The sequence below is a fragment of the Protopterus annectens genome, chromosome 1.part1 (assembly GCF_019279795.1).
Source record: "Protopterus annectens isolate FY-2018-M chromosome 1.part1, PAN1.0, whole genome shotgun sequence".
In the NCBI taxonomy this organism is placed as follows: Eukaryota; Metazoa; Chordata; order Ceratodontiformes; family Protopteridae; genus Protopterus; species Protopterus annectens.
This window is the reverse complement of record NC_056726.1, coordinates 767,376,618-767,390,383: the sequence shown is the minus strand read 5'-3', so window position 1 is coordinate 767,390,383 and position 13,766 is coordinate 767,376,618. Positions and strand designations below refer to the sequence as shown.

The 13,766-nt window shown below is 42.2% G+C and overlaps 1 protein-coding gene across 1 annotated transcript in view; it reads right to left on the bottom strand.

Moving 5' to 3' along the window:
* UBAP2 (ubiquitin associated protein 2) overlaps positions 1 to 13,766 on the bottom strand; it is a 2,620,504-nt gene that overhangs the window by 1,169,848 nt on the left and 1,436,890 nt on the right. Inside the window, exon 9 of the mRNA XM_044087268.1 lies at positions 7,240 to 7,432. Coding sequence (XP_043943203.1) covers positions 7,240 to 7,432 — 193 coding nt within the window. The remainder of the gene's footprint in view (positions 1 to 7,239; positions 7,433 to 13,766) is intronic.

The following is a 13,766-nucleotide window of genomic DNA, read 5'->3' as shown; positions in this document are numbered from 1 at the left end:
TGTGCAGAATTTTTGTAGTTGGCAATTCAGAGGGGAGGCAAAAAGATCTATGTCTGGGTATCCCCACTTTTGCGTTACCATGCTGAAAATTTGTGGATTCAATTTCCATTCTTGAGGGTCCATGATATTTCTGCTTAGGTCGTCTGCCAGAGTATTTTTCTTTCCTGGCAGGAATTGTGCTTGCAGGTGAACTTGATACGTTAGAGCGGTGTTCCACAAGGTCATGGCTTGCCTGCATAGGGGATAGGAATGAGTGCCCCCTTGCTTATGTACCACAGTACTGTGTTATTGTCTGTCTTTAGTAGTAATTGTCCTGGATGTAGAAGGTCCTTGAAAGCTGTTAGGGCATTTTGAACAGCCAATATCTCTTTTTGATTGATGTGAAGATGCATCTCGTCAGTGAACCACTTGCCCTGTATACATTTTCCTACCATATGTGCTCCCCAGGCGTAATCCGAAGCATCTGTTAGAGTTTGCCTGGCTGTGGGTTGGGTAAAAGGCTGACCCTTGTTTAGGTGACATGCCTGTGCCCACCATCGAAACTCCTGTTGTAGGCAGGGAATCATTGGTATTACTGCTTCCAAACTGTGAGTGTTTGGAGTCCAAACACTTTTCAGGTACCAATGTAGTTTCCTCATATGCAGTCTGGCATATGGTATTAGTAGTATGCAGGATGCCATGAATCCCAGGGCCTGCAGAATTTTTCTTGCAGGGAGATGGGACTTTCTTGCCAGTAATTGAAAATATTGAGTTAGTTTAACTTGTTTGTCTGGCGTGAGGTAAGCTATCTGGGCCGTTGTATTTAAGCTGGCACCCAGGAATATAATCTGTTGCGAGGGCACTAGTTTTGACTTCTTTTCGTTTACTGTGTACCCTAGAGAAATTAGCAACCTTTTTACAAACACCAGATGCTGTAGAAGAATGTCCTTTGTCTCTGCTTGAATGAGGCAGTCGTCCAGATATGGATATATTTTAATTCCTTCTTGTCTGCAAAATGCAATTACTGGTGTCAGGCACTTTGTGAAGACCCTGAGCGCAGTAGATAAGCCAAAGGGCAGTGCAAATAATTGGTAGTGCATTGTACCAGCTTTGAATCTGAGGTATCTTCTGCAAATTTTGTCTGATAGGGACATGCAGGTATGCCTCTGAGGTCCAGAGTAACAAGCCAAACCTTCTTGCCCAGCATGGGTAGAGCTGCTGTAATGTCGACATTCTGAATTTCGTAATATCCAGGAAAGGATTCAGAATTGAAAGATCTAGTATGGGCCTCCAGGCCTTGTCCTTTTTTGGGACCAGGAAGAGTCTTGAGTAAATCCTTGTCCTTGTTTTGGTACTTTTTGAATAGCTCTCATGTCCATGAGGGCTGAAATTTGTTTTTGTGCCTCTGCCCATTGATTTTTTGGCAGGTCTGGCATTCCTTTCAGCCTTGGTAGAGTATGAAAGTGGAATCTGTAACCTTGAGACAATATTCAGGACCCATTTGTCTTGGGTGATTCTTTGCCAGTTTTGAAAAAAAAGTGCTAGTTTTCCCCCTAAGGGGGCTTTCAAAAGGGATGTGCTTGGCGCATGAAGGGGAAAGTCATTGTGACTGTTTCCTGTAAGGTTGAGACTTGTCCTCACCACCTTTTGGGGTTGAGGTGCCCCACTGTCGTTGTCTGAGCCTTGGGGTTGAGATCTGCCTCTTGGGCGTTTGTATCTAACTCTCTGTGGCCTGTCTGACACTGGAAAGGACCAATTCTTTGTTGGCCAATTTCTGCTAAACTGAGGTGGCTGTACCTGTAAGAAATCCTTGACTGTTTGCATAGATTTAGCTTTATCCTCCATTTTCTTTAACACCTCTTCTGCCTTAACACCAAACAAAGTATCATGCTGTAAAGGAGCATCCAATAATTTTGACTCAACATGGTCAGATAAACCTTGTTCTTTTAGCCAAGCATGTATTCGAATCACAGAACCTGAAACTGCGGCTCTACAACAGGCCTCTAAAGAATCAAAACCACACTGCAGAGTATGTTTTCCCACCTGTTCAGCTGCATACAATAAATCCCGCATTTCATTACAATCAGGAGCTTCTGTACTTGCAAGCATTTTCTGTTTTAACTGAGCCATTAAATATTGTTGGTACTTAAGCATGTGAAACTGGCAATTTAAAGCTCTTACTGCTAAAGGTGCAGAAGTGTATACTTTCTTCCTCCATCTATCCAAAGCTCTGGAGTCTCTGTCAGAAGGTATTGAATTTTTTGCAATGGAAGTCTTAACCCCTTTTGGACCCTGGAAAATAGTTTCTGGATCAGCAAAAGGGTTTTTGAAAAGAAAGTTGTGAGAGTCAGGGACTCTATATACCTATCTGGCTTGGCTGGAGCAGGGGGCAAAGAGTAAGGAGATAAACTGGATTCAGAGAACACATCATCCACAATATCTAGCACAGGCGGAATAGCCAGGGGCCTGTGTTGAGGCAATAAGAGGAAATCCCTGAGCCTTTTCTTGGATTCTGAGTAATACTGGCTTTCCCAAAGGAAATGCTCCCTCATGGTATGTAAAGTTTCCCCAAAAGAATAATCCTCCGGAGGAGAGGCTGAAGGGATAGATTCTTCAGCATCAGAGTCCTCATAGGGGGTTGAGAGTATCCCTGGTCTGAAGAGGAATCAGAGGAAATGGAAACATGATCAGAGGAGTCACAGTCTGTATCCTGCCTACGCCTTTTCTCAGGAGGGGGATGGGAACCCTTGATTAGAGTAATGAGGTCTTCGGCCATTTTAAGCATCTGTTTCTTAGGCATGGAGGACTGTCCAGGAGAATGCTGTACTTGTTTCTTTATCTTTAATGGTACCTTTGTCTTGGCTGTTGTTTTAATGGTAAGTTGTGAAGGTCTGAAGACACCCTCAGAAGCCGATGCCTGCTCAGCAGCTCCGGACCCATCTGAGGGATTAGTATCTGTAGGCCCAATACCTTGAGTTTTCAGATGCCTAGATGTCTCCACGTGGGAGTCGGAAGCGGCCTGTGGTTCTGAGATAGCGGGTGTCAGGGGCTGCGAAAGCACCTCACTGAAAACCGGCGACTGGCCTAGAAGAGGTTTTGTCGGTTTTGGACCTCAGATGCCTGTCTTTATCCCTGTCTTTGCGTTTTTTCGGTATTGAGGTCGTCGGTTGATCCGACAGCATCGTATAATTGAACCTTTGGCTAAAGTAGTGCAAAGCAAAATCAAAACGTCTTTTTAAATCAAGAACAAAACCGACAACTAGTGACGTCGTGATCAGGGCCTACGCATGGAATACAGTAAGAGTGGAAGTCCTTATGAGGTATTTGCTTCCTACAAGAAATACAATTAACTTTTTCTGACATTGGTCTGAGGCAAGAAAAAAAGTTTCCCCAATGTGGTACTTAGCTTTATTGAAGATTTCGGATCTGAAATTCGACTTCGAAAATCTCAGGAGTCAGCCGACCGGCACTTGCAAACTGCTTCTGCTTCGGGCACCGCTTGGCAAGAAAGACTGGAGAAAATGGCATTGGATGCATCTTATATACCCCTGGCGCACTGACGTCAGGGAAGAAGTGACAGCAAATGACACCGGACCAAGACTTTGGAACTCAGGCCGACTGCGGGACCGCCTGATGGCAGGATAACCCAAGTGTAATGACTCCAGCAGTGTAACATGATGAACATCTATCTCAGAAGCCAGTGCTTGCTCAGCGGCTCCAGACCCATCCAAGGTAGACACATCCGCAGGCTCCATAGTCGAAGAGTCTCGTGGCATGCCGGACTCTGAATGGGTCTCAGTAGAGACCTGCAAATCCAGTGACACAGCCATCAGGGGCTGCGAAAGTGCCTCACTGAGAACTGGCGGACCGGCGACTAGCTTAATGGAAGCGTTGTCGACAGTTTTATACCTCTGCAGTCTGCCTCTGTCTTTAACTTTATGCTTTTTCGCAATATCGGTAGTCGGATGGCTTACCGAAGCCATTTCAGAATACGGAGATAGACAGCGAAAGAATTTAGTGACAAAGAGAGCCCAACGAATGGTGCGGGCATAAAATAAGGCACAAAACCGACAGCGAGGTACGTCGTGGTCTGGGCCTAAACAGGTGACACAGTAAGAATAAAAATCTTTGAGAGGTATTTGCTTTCCACAGGCAAGAAAGACAATTGTTAACTTTTTCTGACATCGGTTAGAGCAAGAAAAAAGGATCCCCAACAGGGTACTTAGCTTTAGAAGACTTCAGGATTATTACATTCATAAACGAACATTCAGGTAGCAGTCGACTGGCACTTCAGAACTGCTTCGGGCTACTCTACAATAAAGACTGGTGTAATGGCATCGGCTGCCTGTTTTTATACCCCTACCTGACGTCAGTCCAGGAGCAACAGAATCCGATGCAGGAATACAAAATCTCTTGTTATTCGGGCCGACTGAGGGCTACATGCAGGCAGATAACCCAAGTGTGATGACTGCAACAGTGAAGCACGAAGATCATCAGGGGCATCCTGAGGGACTGACTGGAGACTTGAATGGGTTTGGTGACCAGTAGGAGAGAAGCGAGTCTCAGAACAAAAAAATCGATGAAATGGAAACAGAATCCAAAGGGGACATGGATGTCATTGCACTAGGCAAAGAGAATGCCCTTCTCTACTATCTCAAAGGCAAAGGGCCTAAACAAAATAGATGCTGGCAGCACTGGACCCGAAGTTCTCTGTACTAACGAGCCCTGAATTCCCCCAGCACACTTCAGAAGGAAGGAGTCAGGCAAAACCTGCCCCCAAAGCCGGCATCAATTCTTCAGTTCAGAGTACTCCTGCTCTGAAAGGATCGGATTTGGGTGATTCAAAGTGGTGATCGGAGTCAAAAACGATCCGTCTTCTGATCCAACAAGGACACCCTCAGGGATCTCAGATCAGAAGGCTCCAAAACCAAGGGACAGTTCGGAAAAAGATATATTAAGAGTTGATAAAGGGCAGGCTCATGGGTCCATTGCGACATGGAGCCAGAATTACTCCCATCTGGATCTGAGCTCTGAAATATCTCAACATCCTATACACCCTCTGCTTCAGATAAGCTCCTGGGAGACTTAAGTAGATGGTGGCCTGGAGTGCTTACTTGAAGTCTCCTGGAGAAAAGAAGGAAGTCAGAGAGATGGTGGCTGAGGTGGGTTATCGGGGTGACTGGATCCAAGGTGACAGGCTTCGAGGAGGAAGGATCTGAGTGAGTTGGATCAAACTTTTATTGAAATTTTTGACCCAGCTGGCTTATATGTCATTATAAAAAAGGAAAAAAATGTGGTTAAAGAACTTTTTTGTACAGCAAAGAGGAGGTACAAACAATGGTGCAAAGGAATACCCTGTACAGGGCAGAAATTAGGGGGAAGACAGATAAACGTACTAAGAATGGTACTCAAGGAAGTACCCAAGAACTAACAGGTACAAAATAAAAAGTACTGCCTGATGCACAAAACACAAAAACTAGAAAATAAGGGAGGACAGGTGACAAGGAAATTAACAAAAATATAGTAAAAAAACGTACAACACTGAGAAAAAAAGCACCTAACTGCTTGAGAGTAGGAGCCATGTCTAAGTAATAAGGCGGCAAACAAGAACTAAGGTATGTTAGGTTACTGGGGCCTTACGGGTAAAGAGAGGAGCTCGAGAGTTGGACATTAGACATTCTGGAAAAACAGGCAGACCCAGATCTGAGGTCAGATCAGAGACCCATCAGTTGAGGAATGAATGAAAATGATATCAGATATAACAGTGACAGAGAAATCAAATTTTGTACACATGACCATTCAAGTTTACTGACACTAAAAAAAATAAGAAAATAGATGTCGATACGCACAGACTAATAATTCTAGACGTTTTAATCTCTCCTATAAATTATTCCTCATAAGTTATCAACTGGCAAAACTAAGCATTCCTTTTCCTAAGCAGAGTGCTATTTTATGCCTAAACCTATTGGGGGGGGGGGGGCATAACATGTAACTATGAATTTAAGAGGCATCACTGGAAAAAACAGTGAAGCAAAAGGCTTTACTCAGAGTCCCTGAATGAGAAAAACTATCACTTACTACTCTGAAGCAACACCACTAGGCAAACATCCAACCTCTGAATTATAATCTTTACTGGTGTGAAGTAATTCTCCTTGCTAAAGGTACTATGAAAATACTGTATGCAAAAGTCAGGAGAGTGGATAGCAAGAATTACTCATACCAGCCACCATATACCAAAGGGTGGCTGTTACCTTTAGTTGGCTGAAGGGATTCATCAGAATTAAAATTTCAAGAAATCTCACTAAGATAGTCATGACAGTCTCTAGGTTTTAAGGAAGTGTTAGTATGAAAGGTTTGTTTGGAATGAAGAAACCTACCCCAATGTTACTCTGGAAAAATAAACACTGTATGTTTACCTCAAAGCACTTGCGACTGGGGCTTGAAAAACCCAAATCAAGATGCATGGACATACAAATAACTATTTGATCTCTAAAATCAATTTAAGCAGGCATCCAAGTCTTGTAAGCTGTCAGTCCTGTACAACTTTTATGAATTCTGAAGAGGTTTAAAAAAAAAAGAAAATTCAACCTCGGAGAATGACCCAGTGAATGAGTTCTGCCAGAATGCAAACTATGTTGAGACCCCAATCCCCTCACTGGCAGAATGTCTTGCAAAGAATTTGGAGATCCTCTCTGCTGAATAAGGTGCATGTTCTACAAATTTTTACATTTATTTATTGAGCAAAGTCTCTTTAGACTAAGCTTCGGCTCAGGTTTTTGTCCAAGAGTGTTGAGCTAGTCAAGTTAAACCAAGACCAAGTATAGAGGACTGAATAAATGCACTAGTTACTATAAAAAACTTGTGTGTGGTACCAAAACCGATAATTTTGTTGAATCTTTAAAACATTTTTATATCTGTTTTTCATATGTTTTTGTATTTTAAACATGTACAACACTAAGACTTGAAAAATTGCATGTTTTTTTCTTGGTCTTTTTTTCTCACAAAGTGAAGTTTTAATATGTTATTACTGCCATTATACAAAATGAGAGACTAGTGACTTTCATCTGAACAAGTTTATGCAGTGACAAAGTAATTCTTCTACTTAAACTGTAAATCAAAGCTAACGCCATTTAGTTAACATTTGATCTTGCTAGTTTTATACAACACTGACGTTACACTATGTAATAAATATGCATGTAATTAACAGAGGAGAAAAAAAAACTTGTCAGTTTAAAGTACTACTGCTACTAAAACACTTACCAAATTGACTAAGAACAGGAGGCTGAGTAGCAGGAGGTTTGATATCCCAAGATGAACTGCAACTGTTCTGCTGAATAGTCTGCACATTAAGCTGCTCCAAACAAGGTTTAAACTGGTCCAAGATTGGTGAGCCAGATGAGTTGGTTAGTTTAGAAGTTCCAAGGTCTTCAAACCCAGGACAAAGTACTGAGGACTGAAGAAATAAAAGCAGGGAAACTGAATCAAATGACAGCATATCCCCAAATGAAACGCGTCAAATTGTTAATCTCAGTTCAGCAGATACACTAAAGGAGATACTTTCATTTATTCGGACAATGGGCAGACAACCTCAAAAATAATCCTGCCAACTCAAATACAATTTATAAAAAACTTAGGATAACTTGATTTGCAGTGTTGCTGATGCACAGATCAGTGGCAGAAAGTGACCAAAAATTATATCAGCAGTATACGATAATGGGGACTGCCTACTCCTCTCCCAAGCACTGTGGTTCTCCTGCAAATTAATGAAATGCAGTTCTCCTGCAAATTAATGAAATGCAACAAAAAACTCCAGCACAGACAAAATTTGAAAGACAACACTCTTAGCAAGTCAACTCCTCTACAAACACAGCCCTCCCTTTACTGGTCCTACATCTGGGTTTATCCTCACAACAAACTACAACTCTGCATCTTTTACTGAAATTTCCTACACATACGGACATATGCATGCTTGCAGCACTGCATATGTTGTCATCTGTCAGTTACACAAACATGTTTATCTCTTATGCTGTTAAGCACATTACCTTTGTTACCAGCAAACATCTTTCTGTACATCAAAGCAAAAGCAATGAAGCAGTAGTACTGCCCTACTTAAAACAAAAATTATACAAGTAAATACTTGGTTTAATTTCAGTGGCTGCAACAGTCAAGGCTATTTGGAAGAATGATGTACCCATAACCGTGACATTTGGAAAGAGTCCCCCTTCATCAACAAACTGCAAAAAGTGAGAACATATCTGTTAAATCTGAGGGTCCTCCTTAAGTTCTACAAGCGGGTTAGTTTCCAAGCCGCAAAATCACTAGGCAGGATGACAGATGGAACCATAACAGGACCAGAAGTATAGCACCAAGCACTGAAGTTCGACATGAAATGCCTAAAAGCACCGACTTATCAGTCCAACAAAAGGAAATGAAAGCCCTACAATCCACTGATGTGGGGAAAAGGACTACACATTTGACCCCTATAAGCTACATCTGGGAAAATAGCCTCACAAAAATAACACTGAACAGATTACCCTAACACCACCATTGCCAAGTCCCACAAGGGTCTGGGAGAAAGGAGCCTGACAAAGGAAAAGTACTGCCTTCTCAAAAGACTTCGGAGGAAGATGGAGGAGGATTTCACCCCTCGCCCTAATGGGAAGGGCATACCCCTTGCACCAGGGCTATGGAACCCTTACAACTAGTGAAGAAACTGGTAGCAGCTGATCTGTTCCACAGGAGAGAGGCCTCATCAAAAACTGTCACAGTAATACCTACAAGGTCAAAACCCAACAGAGGAAAATACCCACAAGCACCACAGGGAGTGTCAATAATCAAGGTCAAGAAGTGATGCATGTTGATAGCCTATCCTCCTCTCTACCCAGGACCAAGGAAGATCTGCCTACAGATGCTCTACTCCCATGAGTGGAAACATGGCTGCAGCAACAGGTATCCACAGTAAGGATGCCTAAAGCCAGAAAACCACTTAGGTACTGGACACATGCCATTCAAAGGGGAACTGCTCCCTCATCAGCACACTGGGAAAATTCTCACAGCAACTCCTAATTTCTCCTTTCAGAAAGATTAGTTGTGCAAGAACTTACTATAAAGATAAAAGTCCTATTCTCTATTGCAGTATTCTTAAATGAGGGAGTTTCCTGCCAAGGCGACGACCCAACGTCAGCCAGTATATCAAAGTGTTACTACTTTACAGTACATGGTACGTCTGACGTAGACCACTATCAGATGTCAGCCATAAAAGAGATGGACGCGCACACCATCCTCAGAACTGAAGCCCCAGGTAATGAGAGTCTAACGGAAAGAGGATCAATGCATCCAAGAATGCCAGGAAGTGGGGAGGGAGGGATAGAATACTTCAGCAGAGAAGAGAAGGACATCATTACAGTAAGTTCTTACACAACTAATTTATGTCTTTCTATTCATTTGTTGCAGTATTCTTACATGAGAGAGAATACAAAACCACATGCAGAAAGGAAGGAGAAAGTGGCAAATGAACTCTACAGGAAGCCATGGAGAATGGCCCTGGCAAACCTTGCCTTGGATTTGGTGATGGAATCCAGCTTATAATATTTAGTGAAGGAGTGGACAGATGTCCAGGTAGCTGCTTTTGAGATGAGTTGCTGTCTAGTCCTTTAAGGAATGCCCCAAGGAAGACACTGCCATTGCACAGCGAGTTTTGACTGAGCCTGGAAGAGCTTAACCATGGTGGATATAGCAAAAGGCTATGGATTTGGATATCCAATTGGAGATGGTCTGTTTGGAAAAAGGCAATCCCAAAGTTCTAGGTTGAAATGACACAAACAGTTGGACTAATTTTCTAAAGAATTTGATCTTGTGTAGGTAAAACCCGAGTTGTCTGTGTACATCAAGAGTGTGTAGAATCATCTAACTATTTTTCTGGGGAGAGGAAAAAATGTGGGCAAATTTATAGCCTGGTTTAAGGATAATTCATTAACTACCTTTGGCATGAAGGAAGGGTTGGTATGAAGGGAAACCCTGTCCTTATGGAAGGAAAGGAGGAGGCGTCAAAAGGGCTTGTAACTCTGATACCCGCCTGGCGGAGGTAATAGCCACCATGGCGGCATTTTTCCAACTAAAGTGTTGAAAGAAATAGAAGATGCTGGCTCAAAAGGCTCGAGAGTCAGCTTCTCTAGAATAAAGTTCAGGTCCCAAGGTGAAGTAACAGGTCTCTTCTGAAGTCTAATGTGAAGGACATATTTAAAGAATTGTTTGGCCTCAAATTTGGAGGCTAAGGGTGGTGAAAGTGGAAGACCAGCAGAGATAGCTTATGTGTTTTTATGGAGGAATATGCTAAGCCTGCACAAAGCAATTCACACAGATAAGAAAGAACCATAGGGGAGGTCCGCTGTAAGCAGGTCCTGGTTTCTGGTGAGACAGTGAAAATCACTTCCATTTGGAGTGTAAGATTTTCTGGTATTAGGTATCCCAGCCTCCTGCAGGACCTGCAGCACATCCTCAGAATAAAGGTGTCTGAAAGGAATCATGGCTCTATTACTCACAGGGACAGTTGGAGAGTCTCTAATTGTAGGTGGATGAGTGAGCAGGTCCATTCTGTGAGGCAACTTGTGGTGACTGCCCTTGGCTAGATGGAGAAGAGAGAACCAGTGCTGTCTTGGCCAAGAGGGCATTTATCAGCAAGATTCCCGGCTGGTCCTGTTGAATTTTCAGCAGGACTTTCGAAATGAGTGGAAGTGGGCGAATGCATAAAGGAATTTCCCCTTCCAAGAGATTGATACAGCATCCACTTTCCATGCCTGAGGACGAGGTTCTCTAGCACAAAATTTTGTAAGTAGTTTGAAGGAAGACAAAAATATCTATTTGTGGAATACCCCACTGGTGGACAATGTCCTGGAACACATCCCTGTGAAGCATCCATTTGTGGGCCTGTGTTCTGGATATTCTCAGAGTGTCTGCCAAAGTATTCTGATTGGAAGGGATATAAACTGCCTGAATGGACATTTGTAGTAGGTGGGCTAGATCCCAGGCCTGTAAGGCTAGTCTGCAAAGGAGGTAGGATCTTGTCCTACCTTACTTGTTGATGTACCACAAAACAGTCATATTGCCAGTCTGGATGCAAAGCCTTCCTGATCTCAGAAGGGGTTGGAAAGACTGAAAGGCAAGAATTAATGCCTTAATTTCACTTACATTTATGTGGTTTCTCCTTTGAGAGGATGTCCACTGGCATTGGACTGTGTGATGGTTCAGGACTGCTCCCCAGCCTGTATCCGATGCATCTGTATACAATACTTGAGTTGGGGACACTGGATGGATTGGAAGACCTGTATTTATGGATAGATGCACTACACATCAATGGAGCTCCTCCTGGAGGCAGGGTAAGAGTGGTATTTGGAATTCTAGAGGGTGAGCATGGTGAGACTATAGTGATTTTAGAAACCATTGGAATTTCCTCATATGTAGCCTCGAGAGAGGAAGTATGGGGGTGTTGGAGGCCAACAACCACAATATTTGCAGAAACTGCCTTGTGAACAGGAAATTGGAGGGAAGAATTTCAGAGAAAATGGTAGAAATCTTCAGGGCCTTGGTCGGTGGAAGAGACACCACCATATCCTTGGTTTGAAACCTGCACCCCAGAAAGACATGGGAGAATGGAAGCTTTTTCAAGTTTATTTGATGTTTATAGTGAATCCCAGGCTTTGTAAGATGGCTACTGCTGACTGGAGGTCTCTGGTTAATTCCTCCTGTGCTTTGGCTTGAATCAAAAGGTTGTCTAGGTAGGGAAAAATGTGGATGCTCTGGAGTCTGCAAAAGGTGACCTCTGGTGCCAGGCATTTTGTGAAGATTCGCAGGGCAGTGGAAAGTCTAAAAGGCAAAGCAGAGAACTGAAAATGCGAGGATCCCACAGAGATGTGTATAAATTTCCTATATCTGGGGAGTACAGGGATATGGAGGTAAGCATCCTTGATGTCTATGGATGCTAGGAACACACCTGAGGGAGAATGAGGAGGAAGAGCATTTTGAAGGAGGGAACTATTACAAAATCATTGAGACGGGAGAGGTCTAGGATGAGTCTAGAAGGACCTTCCTTCTTCGGAACTAGGACTAGGCATAAATAAAATCTTTTCCCCTCTTGAGCTGGGGGCACATGTTGAATTGAACCCTGTTCTAGTAAGTTTTGCAGAACTGAGGGGAAAAAGAGGTTCTTGTTCTTTTAGTGGTTGGGGGACACCCCTGAAGGTGGGCACAGTGTGCCAGATCATGAAGTATCCCCTCTTTATAATGCTTAGGACCCAGGAGTTTTGGGTGATGAGTTCCCCTGATGGGAGGGTAAGGTGCAGGAGAGAGGGGGAGGGTTCGCAGATTGCTTGAAGAGTCATGATGAAGAGCCCATCCTGTCAGGAAAGGGTTGCTTAGTGAGTTGGGTAGTAGTAGCAGTAGTAGTAGTAGAGAACTGGTGAGTTTTCTAATACACATTTTGGGGCTTTGTTTGGTGGGGTCTAGATTACCTGCATACAAAGACTTGTTTTGCAGTGTTATTCCTGTGGAATTTAGGCACAGTGGAGACCAAAATGTGGTTGAAGTCTTTTACCTCCTTGCTTTTTTCGTGCTGATGTTTGAATAATTCTGCTGAGGGGTTGCCAAAAAAAGCAGAATTGTCCAAAGGGGCATCCATCAGTTTCGCTTTAATGTCGTCAGGGAGAGGATGAAGCCTTAAAGCCAAGCAAATCTTAGACCAAAAAGATTTGCCTGCCCTGGAAATCCAAATGAAGGGTAAAGCCAAAATGTTTAAAAAGTACTCCTTTATTCAAAGCAAGTGCAAAATAGTAACAGCTGATGTAGTCCCAAGCACAAAATAACACCACAACAATGCGTACGTTTTCGACTCGGTACAAACAAGTCTTCTTCAGAAATCAACACACAGATCTTTGTTCATATAATGCCTTATATATCACCAGCACCAGTTCAAAATAAATTAACCAATGAAATCTTCTCCAATGTTAATTAATCTAATTAAACAGTGAAAATGCATTCCTTAATAAACCAACACAATTCATATATTTATTTAACTTATTTATAATAAACAAGATAAAATTTTGTTTGATATTAAAGTATATAAATATATACAATAAAATACAATGAAATTTAAATACCATTTGTACTTTAAAACATATTTTAGTTCATACTAAAAAATGTGTTGAGTGTTATCCAATAGTGCCCTCTTGTGGTAAGTTTGCAAAATTTACAAAATTTCAAAGCTTGGCAGCTCTAAGTTTCAACACAGAGGAAATAGAAAGCATATCATTAAGTCCTGGAAATTTAGTGGAATCCAAAATTATTTGCCACAATAATTCTTTATATTGTAATTTTGCCTCCCACATACCACCCCTGATTTCTTTCGGGACAATTTCCAGGACAAAAAAACTAAAGGTAGCTTGTGTGCATTTTAAAGAGTGCCTAAATAGTGCATTTTTGTTATTTTGTCTAGTTATTTCATATATATGTTCATAAATACGATTTCTCAACTTCCTTTCGGTCTTTCCAACAAAATGCATCACAAACATTACAAGTAGCAATATAAACAACACCTTGGGTGTTGCAATTAGAAAAGGTGTTACTACCAAAATTTTTGTCCCTTGAGGGGATGACAATATGTGTTTGGTTAGCGACATAGGGACATTGTGCACAAAATCCACATTTAAAGGTTCCAAACCTTTTTAATGAACCATTTGTTTCATTAGGTCCATTAAACTCAAATAATTGTTTGAAATTATCTTTCCTAAAAATAA